The following is an 18,790-nucleotide window of genomic DNA, read 5'->3' on the forward strand; positions in this document are numbered from 1 at the left end:
TCTTTAGACATGCGAGGCCTACAATCTACATACGCCCCACATTGTAAAGTGTAGCGGCACTCGGTCCGCAAATTGGAGTGAAAAGTACCTTGCTGAGCAGTTCACGCACACTGTCTGTCAGGAGATGGATTTTATGCACGCACACGCTAAGAGTGCACAGAAGGAGCCACTGCTGTGTGTAACATCCCCATTGCAGGGCTCTGCAGCTTTTCAGAACCACTAATGTGCGACGCATCTTTGATGTAGATCCCCTAGATCCGACTTATACTGGTCTCTTTTGCTTTGGGTCGAAGCCTGGGGATGGGAAAGAAGTCCGAGTCCCCATAGAGGATGTAAGTCTGGTGCCCCACTGCGTGCACACATTGGATACTGGTTCATGTGTTAGTACAAGCGTTTGGAAAGAGTACAGCAGTAATGCAGAATCCCTGGGGGTAGGGCGTTCAGAAACGCTGTGATAAACTGTCTATCACAAGTTATGGCCTCAGTTTGCATGTGTTTTTACTCCAGTGGCAGCCTGAAGCTGGGTTTTGAGAGTCCAACAGCAAACCTATAAATTCTGGGAATACAGGCAGAAATGTTGTGTTATAGTTATAAATCTCTGGCCCCCCGATACCCCGGATCTAGCCCACAATACAGCACAATAATGATGTAATTCCGGTCAACTGCATGCCTCTCAAACGCATCAGCTGCAGTCTAGGCATTCACACAGTGATACAAATGACAAATGTTCGTGATCAAACACATTCTCAGCAATCCCCAAAAGTGAATGTTTGCATTTCACTTGGAACGTGCAAGGTCCCATGCAATACATTGTAGGAATGAGTATTTCAGCTGAACTGACGTGGTACAGGTAGGCTTTTTAAAATTTATTTATTAGTTTTCACTTTTATATAGCGCAAACTTTACCCGCAGGTATCAGAGCGCTTTAAATCAGCATGCTTATAAGAAGCAAGACTAGCACTCTATATTACTGCCAAATTTGCTTAGCATAAGCAACAACTAACCATTCACAAACAATGTTTATATACCAATTGCACACAAAAAAAATAATAATGCAAAGCTTTGTCATTTACAATGCCAGTAACTCAAACTTTAATGCTGCGAGACCAATTGCATTGTAAATGCTTGTTCTATTTACACTTTTCCTAGAAACTTGCTCTGTGCAAGTCTGCAAAGGAGCCCAATGACTTTTCGTGCCCATTCCAGCTCAGAATCCGTTTGCAGTTTGAAGGCATCTTCCACCTTTCTTGCAGCCAGATTACTTGATGGTCTTAAATTTTCATCCCGAATATATGCTTGCAAAATTCAGACTGTACTACTATGCAAGAAAAAGGATGTGGAGCTTTCTCTCTGCCTCAGAGAAAACCCAACACCAAAACTGAGAAAAAACCCAATACAAACAACAAAAAAACTAAAATTTAAAAATAGAGGAATTAATCACCAAAAAAATATTCAGAACACTACTGCCTTTGAAAGACATTCAAAAAGAGAGCGAAAAAAATGGGGGTGATAAAACAAGACAGGGTGAGATGGCCACAGTTGAGCCGTGAAAAAAGAGAGACCACTTCTAGAGCAAGGAATGAGGAATATGGAACTAGACAGTGGCCCAAAGATGCAGGGTCAAATTTCTTCTTTAAGGAGCTGCTGCCAATATGACTCAATTTCCCTAATTTTTCTGTTTTTTTTTTTCATTTTTCAATAAAGGTAGTTAAGTTTACTCTCTAACTTGGCTATTATAAAAATAAATTTCATGCATGGGCTACAGTGTGTTGCTGTATTGAAATAATGTCCTTTAAAAAATACTTATATTAAAAAGGTACTACACAGCCCTGTACACTGACAAGATGATTTCAATGAGATTTCCACAATGGAGAACACAAATTAACATTCAGACTCAAAGAGGACACACCATGCAACTACTGCGAATTAAGAGAACACTAACATGTCTGAGTAACAAATCCCCGGACCAGCAAGGCTCCCCCAGTGACCTGCAGCTCACCCAAACCCCTCTCACCGTGCAGCAATGGTTGATGAATCGAGCCAGGTTGCCACATTTTGTGGCATCAATGATGGTGTCATGATCCACTCTGAACAGGTAACTACTCCCGATTCCCTCCTGAATATATCGCTTTTCACGCATGTCAGCAACAACCTGGAAGAAAAGAAGTAGTAAGAAATTAAAGTCAGCACCAGAAAAAAACTTCACGCTACCAAGAACCTGGGGGGTGTGGGGAGCACTAATTTAGAAAGTCATAATGAGTAGTCTCTTACTTTGATGGGGCTGGGAAAAGCAGTTACCGGCCTCATCGAAATTGTACTTTTAAAAAAATTTCTCGCAGAGTTTTTAATTGCTAAAGGCAGTTGAAAACACCAGGTGAATGTTCAGGCCAAAACTAAGAATTTCTGCGGAAATTTGACCCCAAATTACAGATTCCCCTGATAAGAAACCAGTTACTTAATTGTAACAATAGTTTTGCACCTTGACTCTTCCATATTCACATACCAGGCATATATTCTGCCATCTAGGGGCTAGAATATCAAAGTGCTACTTGTTTTGTTTTAAACTTTAAAAAAATTAAAAATTAATGGGTGCGTGTGAAACCAAATACTTTTGGTTTGTTCCACAATCCCCTTTGAGAGTGCACAAGCTCTCAAACTAATTTTTATGCCTTGAAATTGTGCATGTCTGTTGAATAAGCATGATATTTGTATGTTTTCTTTTGTGTGCTGAGAGTGCAGGGTCACTTGTTGACCGAAAAGAAGATATTTTTTTTTAAAGCAATGCTTGTTGTGTGGTTGTGTGTTACAAATATACTGTGGTACACATATTTTTGGACCACTTACGAAATGTCACTTTTTATTCTAAGATGATGTGTGTAGCACTTCTGGCTATTACCTTGTCCATATAATGTACTTGTGTATGATCTTGGGTTCAGGAACCCTGTCCTTTTTTGACCAATTCCTTTTTTTTTTATTTTAAACAATTCCACCTTTATTTTATTTTATTTATATATTTATTTATTAATTTTGAAGTCTTCTTCGTTGGGAAGCGGGGCGGGTTGTATGTGAATCTATAGTTACAGGTAAATTAACTAACTAGTTTCTTTTGCAGCATAGACGTCTTAATTCACATACTATGCATTGATTACATAGCTGTATTTACACATTGTGGAGGAGGGATTGAAGTTCCAATAGTACCAACAGTTCTCTTTAAGAAAGCATGTGTTCGCCCCTGTGTTACATAGCATATATCCATATATATCCGCATATACAGAAATGTACATACATATATACACACCCCTATACATACCGGCATATGTGGGTGTGTGAAAACATCTATAGATGTGACCCTAAAACAATCTATTTTGTGGTTACCGGCTAGCAGTTAACCGGATGCATGTGAAAATTCATATATTCTCTTGGCCCATACATATTTATTCAGGCTTAAGAGCAATTTGGCTATTTTATTGTGTGTACTGTTTTAGTATGCTTGTTACCAACCACTATCTCATTGTTTAGATAACCAGAGACTATTCATAGTTTTAGTGATGTAATGGGCCAAACCTTAATGCTTTGTGTAGATATGGCTTAAGGGTTGCTGGGTGCTTGGTTCTTCTATGTATTTTTTTATGCCTACTTTCGGTAGCGGCCATAAGCTATGTGTATGCTGCTGATGTTTTGTAGCAAGCCCTTACCTTTCCATGTTTTGGGTCTTGTCGCAACGTGGAAAGTATTATCTGATTATGTTACTTATACATGTGTTTACGTGTAAATCTTCAAGATAACCTTTGGTTCACTTTTTTATATGGACAACGTCTTTGTACAGTAAGCTGTTGGTTGATATTGGTGAACTTTAGTTTGTACACAAATATACACATAACTATCTACAGACAAAAGGTGGTGACAGTGGTCAAACAATTCAGCTTGCACATTACAAATTCAGGAGAAGTATAAATAGAACAATCAGAGTGTAACATGCTCAAAAGGCCATACAACACTAGGTCACCAATCTAGTGAATAGAAAATATCAGAAAGAACTTTCGAATATTTATTACATGATAAACAATTCCAGAGCACCACAAAATTCGAGTTTCATGGTCCGTTAATCCGACAGGTTCAATAATTGTCATCAAGAGAACAAGGAATTGGTAATCAGCGACTTAGAGTCCAAAGTATGGAGACACTGTGTGGATCTGTAATTCCAAGAGCTTTTTATTTCTATAAATACTCAATCTGAATGAAATCCAGAACTGAAACAGCCGACCCGTTTTGTTGATTGATGACTTTTTCGAGGCTCAAAACTCATAAGAAGACAGTACGATCCAAAATACGCTTAGCACCTGAAATGTTTTGACTAACGTGGCTTGGTGCCCTGAGGACAAGAGTCAATTGGTTTCAAAGTACAAATTACTTACCTTTGGTAACGATGCATCTGGTAGGGACAATTCTAGCCGCAGATTCCTTAACGTCGAATTATCCCCAGGCATTAGACTGGACCCGGAAAACTTTCTTGCCCAGCATCTCTGCGTGCCGGGGGTGGGACGGTACCACGCGACTCCCCCCCCCGACGTCATCCGCGGGCGTGATGTTAGCGAGGTCACATAAGTCCCACCCCAGCGAGCTGACTTCAGTTTGCTTCAGAGAACTTTTCTGCGCCACAACGCGGAGCCATCACAACAAAACTGAGGAGAGCATGGGAACAGTGTGCAAAAAAAACAGACAAAATAGAGAGAAACAAAAGGTGAAAAACACCACCAGGTGGCACTATGGCACGAGAAGGCGACAACAGCAGGCCAGAGCAGGAAAGGAGCAGAGCACCACTCTGAGGCACAACCTGTGCAAGCCAAGGCAAAAGCACCAGGTGGCAGTAAAGCCCCAGAAGGCTAGAGCAGCGAAGCGCAAGAACCACTCCGTGGAACCACCATGTAAGCCAAGGCGAGAGCCATCCTGTAGGCACAAGCATGTGAAAGCGCCGTGACAGAAATAGAGAAAGAGAGAGTCTGCAACTACAACCACAAGGGGAAGGGTCACAAGCCGGAACAGAGGAGCAACAGTAATCCATCCCCAGACTACACTGCCAAGAATGGCCATACCTCTTGAAAGGAGGAGGTGGTCAAGGGCAGGTAAGCCATCCGCAGACTACAGTGCCATCTGAAAGGAACAGGAGGCCAAGGACAGGTAAAAAAAAACAACGAGAAGACCAGGTGGGGATCAGAAACTCTAACAGAGGTAAAAAGCAAAAGTAGGCCCTCACGCTGAAGAGAAACCAGCTGGAGGGATGCCTGACCGGAAGAAAACGAAGAGGACACCCACAGAAGACAGGGCACCCAAAGGGGGGGGGGCGACTGCAGAAACCCAAGCAGAGGGTCCTCGCAGAACGGGGAGGAAGGGTGCGTCGTAAAGGAATCTGCGGCTAGAATTGTCTCTACCAGATACATCGTTACTGAAGGTAAGTAACTTGTACATCGGATAGAGAATACTAGCCGCAGATTCCTTAACGTAGAATAGATACCCTAGCCATACCCAAAAGGGAGGAGGGCCTGCGAGAGAGCCTTCCCACCAGGAGAGACACAGGGCCCCAGAAGGGGACACACCATAGGGACAAGAAGGGAAAGGCCAGGATATCCTAAGCCCCACCAAGGGAGAACTGCCCAACACCCAGCAGGGGCAGATAGCGCACGAAAGCCTCAAGGAACACAAGGACCACCTCAACCCCTAGGGAGGAGGGGTAGTACAGCAGGCAGGTCCCACTTGAAGAAAATCCGAACACACCCCAGCCTCAAGCATCGGACAAGACAGGGACGTCTGCACTGCTAACAATGCAGACGGACGAAGAAAGGCACAATGGTTTAGAAGAACAACAGGCCTGCACTGGCATGCACAGCCAGCAGCAGACAACACCATGGAACGTTGCACCCAGGATAAGCTAGACGCCAGCCGAAGGTAGAGGCCAGCACACAGACCCACAAATGAAGTGGAACCAGGCAGAGGTACAACGCAAGGCAGCAGACAGCAGTCCAGACAAGGCCAGCGACACAGCGATCCAGGAGAAGACAGACCGGGGCGTAACGCAAGCCACTCCAAAACCAACAGCAAGAGGATCGCACCTGCAACATACCATGACGCCACAGAGAGCAGAGGTCCGAAGGACGACCACACCTTCCCTGCACATGATCGAGCAATATAATAGCTACCATTACCCCACATAGGGCATGTTATATCCCAAGAACATAGGAACCCTCTTAGGAAAAAGTTTCCGCAGCAGAGGACAAACAGAAAAACCTGCAGAGGAACCGCAGACGGCTTGCCAATCAACCAACAAGAATACACAGAAGGCCTAATTTCAGGGCGCAAACAGCTTACCAAAAGCCAAAACCACAAATCAAACAAGCATTTGCAATGCAATAGGTCTCGCATTAGGAAAGTTTGAGCTATTGGTCTTGTAAATGACAATTTTTTTATTTATGTGTTCTTTTTGAAAATAGCTAAATTAATAGCTTTGTCATTTAGAATGGCAATAGTCATATCTTTCGCAAATGTGACACCTATAGCATTTGTATTGCAACATGTTTTGTATTTACGTGACTTAGATGTTTTGATGCCAGTCAGTGCGCAATTTAAAGTTCAAATTGTAAAACCCCTTACTATTGCATTTGCCAGAGTTCACAATGTAAAAGCTGTAAGCATCTCTCAGAGAATTCATAATGTTAAATCCCTTCCTATCTTAGTGGTCGCAGGGCTAGACCATGCACACATGCCAAAAGACACGATTCTGGCGAGACTAGCTATTTTTGGGGCTAGAAAGTGCCTTATATTAGCTGCCCCCTTAAATTTGCCTTTGCGTCAATATTAATCAATGGGAACAATATTTGTTTTCAGAAACACCCTTCTCCCCATAGCTGCAAAGTTTCCCAGGTCCATGAGTGATAAACTGCGTTGAGTTGGACGATAGGACCTTACTCGACCAGCCCGAGGTAAAGGAAGAAGGGCTGTAGAGGAAAGAGCACAGTGGTATAAGGAGCTGGTAAAGAGGGCATTGGATGGATGCATATGGCTGCATATGAGCAGCAGATTATAGTGTGCCCCAAAGAAGAGTATGTGTCGTTATTGAGAACTATATTGGCATGTACACACAACATGCATGCCCCTACTGAATGTTTTTGTTATGGGGCATACATTTCTTTTAATATTGGCGGAGCGAAAGGAACACTGTCAATACAGTTCTAAAAAAATGTAAACAAAAAACATACCGAACCGCTTCTAATTGGGCACAACAGGGGCCTACAACCCATGCACGTAAAGCAACGGAAGGGAAGTTTATTGTAAGTAAAAAAAGGGGCCATTTTGAAGCTGTTTCCTTGATAATTGTAAGGCTGAACGGAGCACATACTAATGCCACGATTCAAAACGCAAAAACTGATTTTGAACAGATAATAAAATATAATTAAGTTAAAATGGAAAAGAAAGTATTATGGACGTCTACTTTGATGGACTTGGTTAATATGCAGCATTCTTGTAGAACAAACCTGGCCTAGCAACCGGAAGTTCGGCAGCATGAAGTGTGTGTGCAGGGGGGGTAGGGGGCGGCGGCGTGTGTATGCGTGCGTGTCTGTGTGTGTGCGTGTCTGTATGTGTGTGTGCAGGGGGGTGGGGTGGCGGCAGCGTGTGTATGTGTGCGTGCGCCTGTGTGTGTCCAGGGGGGTGGGGGCTGGCTGTGTGTGTGCGCCGTTAGTGCATGCGAGCCAAGCAAAAGCAGGGGCTGTGTGTGCGTCTGCGCAAGCGCGTCTCAGAAGCGCGCTCACACGGACAAAACTGACACTGGAAAAGCGCGCGTCCGACTCGTGTCTACATTCCCAGAAACGGGCGACAATAGTTGTCGAGCAGACAGCAAGCAATGCTTCGCATTGCTTGCACGTCTAGGCTCGACCTAAAAAGGGCCGGACCAGCAGCCAACAGCACCAAAGTCCTAACAAAAGGACCTGAAGGCACATCAACCACACAGAACACACACCTGGGGCTACCCACTACAAGGCCCCAGAAAACAACGGAAGAACACCTCCCAAAACCCAGACCGACTTACAGGTCACTGAGGGGGAGAAGGAGGAGGAGGAGGAGGAGGAGGATGTAGCCCCGCAAGTAACCTCTGAATGGCAGAGTCCGCAGGGGCGTGGAACAAAAGAGTGCCATCAAAGGGAAGGTCCACCAGCCATTCCCTAATGCTAACGTTCTCCGGGAACATACTATCCCATAGCCAGGTATGTCGACGAAAGACCACAGAAGAAACCATGTTATGACCAAGCACCTCCGAAATGTCCAGAGTGGAGCGAAGAATTTATGCTACCAGCTCCCGGCCATCCAACACATGGTGCCGCAGATCAACACAGGCACCCTCCTGAGAAGCGGCAGGCATAAGGGACTCCGCCAAATCCCACATGCAAGAAGTGGCTCTAGCCAATACACAAAGAGTGTTAAGGGCCAGCAAAGCCGCACTGGTGGAGGCGAAGATATTGCGCCCCTAGGAATCTAACCAGCTGGCCTCCGGTGATGGGGGGAGACAACACCGATGGCAGGGAGGGACAGGCAGCCTGTAAAAGAGGGCCCCTGGTAGAGGGGTGGAGGTAAAGACCGACAGGATTGTGTGGAGCAGGACGGTGCAGAAGTTGTTGGGGCACCGGGTCCCCCGTGGCGGGCCGTCCCCAAGTCCCCAAAAGATAAGTGTGGACCGAAGCCTCAAAGGGAAGAAGCAGCTCCCGACCATCAGAACCCTGATGGAGGACCTCCAGAAGATGATCCGTGGGTAAATGGGCAGCTGGATCGCCCAGGTGCAAGATTCCTGCAGCCGTGAAACCTGCCTGAGCAAAGGCAGCACAAGCTTCCGTAGGGCCAGCGGTGGTGAAAGTAATTCCTCTGTGGGCAACGGCTACAAGCTAAGGCGGCCGTCCCCCAGTCCAACCGGAGGAAGAAAAGGCCAAGCCTGGAAAGGGGGAAGGGGGACCGAGGAATGGGGAGTCTGAGATGCCTCAGGCGAAGACTGCGGCGGTGACGGTGAAGAGCCGCCCTTAGAAGACGCCGGGGGAAAAGCCGCGATGCGGCGACCAGTCTCCGGAGAAGATGAAACAAACAACCGCTTAACCTCTGGAGAAGAGGGGGCGTCCGAAGATGAATTAACGGCCAGAAGCCGGCCTGGCGCCGTAGAGTCCGCAACCGGTCAACATCGACCTGCGCCAAAGGAAAAGCCGAAATGACCTCCGCTTCAACGCGCGGTGCAGGAGACCGAGGCTGGGTCAAAGCCGGGGCAGCTAAGGAACGGCGCCGAAAAGGCATCAACTCAACCTCAGACGAGGCAGCCGCCTACGTGGAGAAACGAGGGGGGCCCGGGGACACGCCCCGGCCCCTAGCCAGGCCTTGAGGCGCCGCCAGGGCCAGCAGCCGCCGGCACCTGGGCGGAGTCACCTCGGCCTCGGACAAGGCCGCAGCCGCCTGCCCAGAGGACCGAGGGAGACTCTAGGACACGCCCCAGCAACCTCCCGCGACACCACAGGGACTCCTGCTGGGGTTTGCGGTGAGGCAGAGGTGCCGTGGTCTCAAGGAGGGAATCCCGAGAGGGTCGCAACCCGACGGCACCACATCCTCCGAACCGGTCGGCACCGGAGCCGCCCCAGAAGTCGCCGCACGCGGCAACGGATCCGCGGACGTCCCAGGAAGAGGAGGAGAAGAAGGAAGAGCCTCAGAGGCCTGCAAGGCGGCCGCATAGGCCTCCATCTGGGCTCTAGTTGCCCCCAAGCCGGGAAACGGCGGATAGGGTGGCGACGCGCTGGGCCGCACCACCCGCGGAGAACCCACGCCCCCAAGAGGCCGGGGACCGGCCCTCGGGGACAAACTGCGACACTTACCAACAGGTGAGCGACGCTCTTGCGGCCTGGGAGAAGGAGGATGTCGGAGATGGAGGCAGCGGTTCTTGAAGCCGTCCAAGGGGGACGGACGCGGTGCCGCCGCCAACCTGGACATGTGTGCCGAAATGACTTTCATCCGGCGCTCCCGCCGGGACTTCGGTTTCATTTGCTGACACGCCTCACAGTCTGTGGAGTAGTGGTGCTCTCCCAAACACCACATGCAGATGGGGTGAAGATCCGTTGCCAACATCTGGCGCGCCCAAGACGAGCACATCTTGAAGCCCGAAGGCATTCGCACACTGTTCCCAAGAAAAAAGCTCAAAAGTGGAAAAAGAGGCCTGAAACAGGCCAGGAACACAATCCGGGTCCGAGTTGCACGCAGAGAAGAAGAAAACTGATGTCAGCGAGCCGGGGTGGGGCTTATGTGACCTAGCTGATGTCACGCCCGCGGATGACATCGGGCGGAGTTGCGTGGTTCCACCCCACCCCCGGCGCGCAGAGATGCTGTGCAAGAAAGTTTTCCGGGTCCAGTCTCACGCCTGGGGATAATTCTACGTTAAGGAACCTGCGGCTAGTAGTCTCTACCAGATTAGTCTTTCAGAAATAAATCAGTTTGCAGAAGGATTCAGAGTAACATCTGAAGTCAGAGGGACTAATATTAATAATAATAATACAGCATTTTGTAAAGCGCAAACCGCTACCTCACGAGGAGGTGTCCTGGCGTTGGGAAGAACACAGTTGACCAGGAGGGGAGAAGTGCGGGAGTTTATCGAGGTTGGGTAAAGAGCCAAGTCTTTAGCAACCTCTTGAAGCAAGGTTCAGAGGGGGCTTGCTGGATTTCTGGGGGCAGGGCGTTCCATAGCGTTGCAACATTTGCCGAAAAAGTTCGATCCCCCAATCGAGCCCTTTTAGCTCGAGGGACAGCAAGTTGAACGCGGCTATTGGACCGAAGCGCACGGGCCTGGAAGTATCTCGGGAGCCGGGTTTTCAAGTACTTTGGGCAGGTGCCAAACAGAGATCTGAAGGCCAGCGTAAGTGCCTTAAATTTAATTCTGCTGGCAACTGGTAGCCAGTGCAGTGATCGCAGGTGCGGAGAGACTGAATGCTTAAAAGGGATCCGCAATAACAGTCTCGCAGCCGCATTTTGGACCAACTGAAGTTTTTGAGTCAGGTATTTAGGTAAGCCCAGATAGAGTCCGTTGGCGTAATCCAGCCTAGATGTTACTGTGGCATGGATTACAGTTTTCCGACAACTCTCCGGGAGAAGTCTCAGAATCTTACGGAGATTCCTCAGCTTACTCAAACAGCAACCGACTACTTGTTGAATATGCGAGGTAAAGGACAGGCTGTCATCCCACCGCACTCCAAGATTTTTTGCCGTGAGGCTAGGTGAGGGGGCTTGGCCCATCTCCGCTGGCCACCATAGCTCTGAGGGAGGAGGGGGGGCCTTTGCCAAAAAAGATCACTTCAGTTTTATTGGCGTTTAGTTTTAATTTGTTCGTATTCATCCAACAGGCCACATCTTGGAGACAGCCCTTGAAGCTCGAGAAGGACTCCTGCGACACCTCTGAGTACGGAAATACCAACTGGGTGTCATCGGCATAAGAGATTGCCTTGACGCCCCAATTGGCAATCAACGTAAAGAGGGGGGCGAGGTAGATGTTGAACAAGACGTACTAAAGACGTAATAACTTCAAAAGCTAGGATACGCCGATAATTGTCACAGATTATAATTACAGCATCCTCATTAGTGTGTACGCTAACCACCGGCCCTTGAGTTTTTTGATTGTTGCTGTATCCCCCCCCTTCCTGTGTGGGACTGATCTCTTGTTATGGTCCTAGCGGGAGTGGAGTATTAGCCAAAGTACAAGTTTGCACTGTTAGACTGGTTCCTGGGACAGCAGAAGTGCAGTTGAAAATCGGTTTATGCTGTGTGGTGAAATACAGTAACAACTGCCAACTGGGTCATGGTTACCCTAATTTGTACTGTGCAAAGGGGGCTTTGGATCAAACTATTTCCCAATGGACCATTTTTGCGGCAGGTGAATGTATACCTTAAGTTGAATTGTTTAATGCACAGATAATGGGCAGGGTGAGATACTGTAACCATTGAGCATGTTCTGTCTTGACTCTGCGTGTATTTATTACTTAGCAGGACAGTTTGAAAGGTGCACCTTGTAATATTTCTACTTTGCCTTTATGTAGCTTTATATGTGGTTTAACATAAGAGCAACCTGGTAAAGAACTGTGTTTGCACTGCATTGCCAGGAATAGATTATGCTGAGCAGAAGAGCATGGTTGAAGGGCCAGATGTTGTGAGGGACCCTACAGTGTGGTCCCAGTAAGCTTTGCCTTGCTATGTTGTATGCATGTGCATGCTTTGAGGTGATAATCGATTACTGTGGGTCCATGTGCTTTATGTGGCGGAGGGGTCATCTCACCACCTTATGTGGTGAATTGAACGGTTGCGGTCAAACCGTTACCGGCCCATTGTGGCACATATGGAGGACGCTGTTAAACACCTTTCAAGAGTCACAGGCCCCATTATAATGCCAAGATCAGTCTCCCTGATAGGAGTCAACTCACTTTTTTGGAGTCGCAATGCCTCATATTCTGGTCGAGATCAGCCGCTTCCATCGAAGAGCTATCACCTTTTTTCCTTCTTCTTTTCTCCCAGTGAACGATTACAATGGTTGGGGGTGCCACGCCCAACAAAGTGGTTGTGACTCGTCTTCTTTACCGAAGCTGACTCACCCTTTGTTCTTGTGATAAACACTTTGTTTAGTGATACATTAGTGTAGTAGGGCCTGCCATGTTCACTTTGTGTTATGAGGGCAGGCTCCCTTGGTAAAAAGGTGATGTGTTGCCTTAGTGGACATAGTCCATTATGAGGGGTTTGTAAGTCTTCCTATGTGTGTGAGATCCATCCCCTCAGTAGAAGTTGACTGTGTATATGTAGTAGGACAGCACATTATTTTCCCTATGCAAGCTTTTTTCTGCAAATAAAGATTGAAATCCCACCAGGTGCAAACAGGGTTGCACATAACATTAATATTGTCATTACCCACATGACCTTTATATCGGAGTGTGTAGAAGAGGAGAGTCATTATATGTCCTTCTGTGTAACTGCATAATGAAAAACAATCTATGCATTCTTTTGAAACTGTGATTGTCTACAGCAATGAAATTTGCTTTAGTAGGTGTCCCTATCTCAGGGTGATGACCTTTTTCTAGTTCACTCTTATAGTGACATTTTGTTTTGCTAGGAGCAGAAAAAACACTCTTGTTAATGTCCATATTTTCCCTGGGTGCGCTTCTGAAAGGAATTTTTAGAAGGCCTTATTTGAGTGAGTGTGTGCGAACACACATCCCTGGCCCATACCCCTTTGTGTGTGATCAAGCCACACCTGTCATCCAACCTGTGTTTATGGGTCGTTAGGTGAATTCTAGAAATACTTATTGTATGGTAAGTTTACTATACAGAAGAAACATACCATTGCAACCTGTTTACAGAGTTTTTGTGGCTCACTTGAAAATAACTTGCCCATGTGCGTTCATTAATGCATGCCTCACAAACGTCTTGTTATGTTCCATATAGGTACCCCAATACCGGCTCTGGTAATGAATGCACCTTTCACCTACATTCCCCTGATATTACACCACATAACGGTTCTTAGTACTGATCTTTTACCTAGTTACAGTAGTCCAAAGATGACATGGGGTTTTCTCTGAAAAGCTCAAGCCTCATTCATTATGCATGAGGATTCTTGGAATCGCAGCAGGATAGCAGGCCTACCATCTCCTGCATAATAACTATGTATAAGGGTCATTTCTTTAGTCATCCTAGTCTGACATGACACAGCAAGTAGATCCCCAGGGGGTACCACTTTGGGTATAAAAACACACCAGATTTTGCTGAGGTAGTCAGAGGAGAAAAGGACTTCCATGCTGACACACTGATGACGCGAGACACTGAGGTTCCTGCACACAGACACTCCAGCTCGCAGTGGTCTGACATCCTTTGCGGGCTGTCCATCTAGAGACCAAGACGGGGTCCCACAGTCTCTCACTTCAGGTAATGGGATTGACTTTATCTTAGAGGGATTCTTGGCCTTTATACCTACATACATGCTAGGTACACTTAGGTACATCTAGTTAGGGTTGCATTGAAGGAGTAAGCATTTTACTACTGTCATGTATTTTTTAAACTTGACTGTATTCATTGTTTTAGCACTATGGTAGAAATCTACCATCCTTTTGCTCTCTTAGTGCTTATAATCATTTATATCTGCTACTGTCTAGTGGTTGTTTCCGCACACCTATTTTACACTAGAATAAGCTGGCTCAATAAATACTTATTGAAAAACGAACAAACCGTTTATTCTGAGTATCTCTCGGTGACAGAGTGAGCACGAGTGACTGAGCGAAAAGTAGTACACGGTTTCCACGATCTTGAGATATCAGGGTTGTCATGTTCGATAGTTGGCAAGAGCTATTCTCTCCTAGGTAAGAGGGCTTTCTAGTGGCACTGTGAGCTAGCAGGTATACAGGCTAACATACCCTGTAGGGGTGTCTATAATCAATCTGGTCACCAATCCTAAAGAGTATGTTGTCTAAACGTGCAGATCTTATAAAGGTTTATAGGAACTACACAACAGTCTGTTCTCCCATTGCATGTGGTAAATAATATGCAGCAAATCATTTTACCAAGTAGCTGTAGTGACAGGTCAATTTTGCAATTGCTCCTCTATAAGTGCGTTCTTTAGGCACATATGTTGTGTTACTGTGAAAGCTACATGTTTTAAAGTATAGCCATGGAAAATACAAAAAACACTTATGTGTGTGTAAAGTATAATTGTGTGGGCTGAAAGGATTAGTCCCTGCTTTGCCTTCGAGAAGTCAAAGCTAAAAAGGCAATGACATGCTCTTCTTTTCCTTTACTGGGACTGTATTTTGCCTTACTGTCTTTGCTTTGAGAGCAGCTTATGAATGCGCTTCCAGGAGATAAGCATATGCGCACCACTGGTTTTTGTTTCTGAAGATGTCCAACATTTGGGTGGCGAATGGGAACAAACTGTCCAGGAGACTTAGGTTGGAATTCTTGGCGTCTCCTCCTGATCTAATTGCGAGATCCTAATCAATTCACTTGCTAATTCCACTCGCCGTAAAAAATAAAATAAAATAAATAAATAGGCATTCTACCCACTGACAGTAAATTCAAGGTTTGAACAATGTCAGGCACATCCTAAACACAAACATCCATTCAGCAATCCATCCATCTTGGTTGAGATTTGTCAAATGACTTGAGGTGACGGAGGCACAGGGAATTCCACACCGTTTTTGAAGGGGTCGGTGGGATTTGAACCCAGGGCTGGTATGCCATCTAGATTGTTACTCTTCGAATCTTTAAATCTACAAATATGTTCAAGGTGTGTATACGCCTTCTTTCTAATCTGAGCAGCTGCACAGTAACAGGAACTGCATATAAGGGGCACGCACAAGTGAGGTGACATGGCCGTTACTTTGAGCGTCGGCAGCCAGCAGATATTGCAAAAGCACAAGGAGAGATGTTGGGTGCTGTGGCTGTGCTGAAATGCGTGGCACTGGAAGGCAATGCCTGTACACATACCAGCACTGGCTAATAGCTGTGTGATACTGGTCTACGTTCTGTTAGTGGAGGCCAGCATTTGATGCTCATCCAGGCAGAGGCCTGGCACGCGCCCACTCCGCCGTCCCCCACATCGCCCTTGTCCCGGCTGGGACAGGGTGGGGGTCAAAAGGGTTTCTTTGGGATCGATTTGAGATTGGATACGATGGCTATGTTCGGGAGTTTGGATCGGGAGTGATAGTTTCAGAGCATGCGGGAGTTGTTTCGTAATAGGAAGGGGCTGTTTCGAATGGGTCACCCTTGGATCTTATGTCCACAGACGCGGAAGCAAGCCTCACCCCACTGATTCCCGGCTCATACTACGCATGTGCTCTTGTGCGATCTTTGAGTGATCCTCATCCCCTGATTCTGGTGCAGGGGACCCCAGGGCTCGCGGGGAGAGCATTGGGAGCGATGTACGCTGTCCAACTCTCTAGACTTTTGCTGCGGATCACACTCCATCTGTGCACGGCTGCCGGGCACATAAAGCACTATAGTGCCTGCTGCCGCGGTAAGTTTCTTTAATGTCTCCATTCGTTCACAGGCTCTCATTGTAGACAATGTATAGCTAGACAATGATGATTTACCATACTGCATATATTAATCCTGACGCAACGTGTCTATATACCTGTATATCAACTTGTACGCCTACCAGTCAACCACCAACAAACACGGCCACCATCTTTCTGTGTAACGCTCTATTATTGTATTTATCTATCTGTATGCATTTCAATTAGAACTGTTCGCTATTCACCCGTCCGCCCTTTCGTCTGTCCGTCCAAGAATGGGTCAATAAATACTTATTCTGCTGCTTATGCTTATTCACCCTACTTATGGTGCTAGTACCTTTCCGAGAAAGCTGCATGCTTATTGGCTGTCAACACTCCAAACCAGGAAGTGTTCGCAGCCATCTTGTGCTCATTAGACTGAGGCACAAGAAAGCAAGAAAACAAACGTGTCGAACACAAAAAGCAGGCAAGGTAGAAACACCCTGACCCCCTAGGCCTGTTAAGGTGGTCCCACAAGGTATGTTTTTTTAAAAAATTACCCCCCAGGGGGACCAAATCGCGGGGGACTAGTGATAAAGAAGTGTGGGGTTGCCCAATCCACCCCACACTGCCCCGGGGACCGCCGCCCTCCGGGGCAAAGCAACACAGCCCCCTGGCGCATACTGGAGTCTCCTGGTGGGCTAGTTGGCCCCCAGGGACCCCCAGTATGCAAGGGGAATTAGTTCCCCCTCTTCAAACAGGCACGGGGGCTGCGTTACAGAGAGGTGTAAAAAAGGGTTTGGCCTCATTACACCTCTCTGCAATGCAGCCCCCTGGCGCATACTGGGGGCTCCTGGTGGGCTAGTTGGCCCCCAGGGACCCCCAGTATGCAAGGGAATTAGTTCCCCCTCTGCAAACGCGCCAGGGGGCTGCGTTGCAGAGAGGTGTAACAAGGAGCATAGCCTCTTTACACCTCTGTGCAATGCAGCCACCTGGCGCATACTGGAGGTTCCAGGTGGGCTAGTTGGCCCCCAGGGGCCCCCAGTATGCAAGGGGAATTAATTCCCCCTCTTCAAACATGCACGGTGGCTGAGTTGCAGAGAGGTGTAAAAAGGGTGTGGCCTCATTACATCTCTGTAATGCAGCTCCCTGGCGCATACTGCAGGTTCAAGTTTGGCTAGTTGGCCCCCAGGGACCCTCAGTATGCAAGGGGAATTAGTTCCCCCTCTGCAAACACGGCCGGGGGATGCGTTGCAGAGAGGTGTAAAAAGGGGCGTGGCTTCATTACACCTCTCTGCAATGCAATCCCCTGGCACATACTGGAGATTCCTGGTGGGCTTTCAGGTCTTATATAGTTAGGAATTAGCATTAAAAAAACCTTTGAAATTCACTGAAAAAACCATAGGTGTCAGGCCTTGTATAGTTAGGAATTAGCATTTAAAAAAACCTTTAAAAGTCAATCAAAAAACTATAAGTTTTAGGGGTGTTCTAGTTAGCTGGACATTTCACTCATACAAAACCATTGAAATTGCTCCTATATAGTTAGTTGTACTAACTATATTTCGCGCACCCGCAATCCACTGCTGATGATGTCACATTTGAAGGGTTATGATGGGGTTAGTAAGAAATAGAAAGAGATGTCCATGTGTGATGTATCTAGTTAAGATAGTACTGCAACAGATAGAGGTATCCAGGGAGGCGGGTGAGCGTATATGAATGTACAGCTCTACATGCCAAGAACAGATGCATACTGGTAAGTAGCATTTTCTGTTCGAGGCATACGAGCTGTAGATTACATACTTGTGCATAGACTATACAGAAGTTACCTCCTTAGCAGTGGCTACCTGTATCTGCTTCAGTGGTCTTATAAAGTATTTTTAATACAGCCTGGCCCACACTAGCTTGATGTTTTGCTTGCACATCTACAAAATAGTGTTTTGTGAAAGTGTGTAGCGTAGACCAAGTTGCTGCTTTGCAGCTGTCATCTTGGGGAATGTTCCCTAAGAATGCCATAGAAGCCCCTAGTTTACGTGTGGAATGAGCTCTAGGGAGAATGGTTAACGTGCATTTGGCTTTAAGATAGCATATTTGGATGCATTTGACAATCCACCTTGCAATCCTACCTGTAACTTCAGTTATCCAGTATTGGTATCTTTTATAGATTCACATGCTTAGAATCATCCCCGCCGACGAGGTGGGAGTCTCGCGGTACAATACAATATATACATTATAGTCATAATAACATCATACCATAGGCTATAGTAGATAGCAAAGTCACTACACTAGCCTATCTTAGTCCTTTTGCAAAAAGAACCAAACTTGGAAACCAGCCAATCAGGCAGCAGCCGCTCCTAGAACCTTCCCCACAGAGAGGCAAACGCTCAGATTTTCGTAGCACAAGTGACCATAAGTATGCCATAATGATAAGGTAAGCCTCTCCGGGGAGGAGGGAAGGTCGCATGTGAATCTATGAAAGATACCAATACTGGATAACTGCAGTTACAGGTAAGTAACTCGTTTTCTTATCCAGTATTAGGTATCTTTCATAGAGTCACAGGCTTAGAATCAGAGTAGCTGGCAGTAAATAATACTTATACACATAGTGGGTGGTGGGTATCATAAGAAGTTCAAGAGATACCATGTCAAACCATTGCAAAATATATAAGCAAACCTATACTGTGAGAAAGAGTATGCCATACACATACACAACAATGATTGTATACAATAAAGAATCTGTATAATATCAGAAACAATATATTCCT

The 18,790-nt window shown here is 46.5% G+C and overlaps 1 protein-coding gene across 1 annotated transcript in view; it reads right to left on the bottom strand.

The window, feature by feature from the left end:
• The window catches only part of SETD1A (SET domain containing 1A, histone lysine methyltransferase), a 960,878-nt gene that overhangs the window by 42,159 nt on the left and 899,929 nt on the right, over window positions 1-18,790 (bottom strand). Inside the window, exon 19 of the mRNA XM_086932054.1 lies at window positions 2,015-2,152. Coding sequence (XP_086788180.1) covers window positions 2,015-2,152 — 138 coding nt within the window. The remainder of the gene's footprint in view (window positions 1-2,014; window positions 2,153-18,790) is intronic.

This window comes from Lissotriton vulgaris, chromosome 7 (assembly GCF_964263255.1).
Source record: "Lissotriton vulgaris chromosome 7, aLisVul1.2, whole genome shotgun sequence".
Classification (NCBI taxonomy): domain Eukaryota; kingdom Metazoa; phylum Chordata; class Amphibia; order Caudata; family Salamandridae; genus Lissotriton; species Lissotriton vulgaris.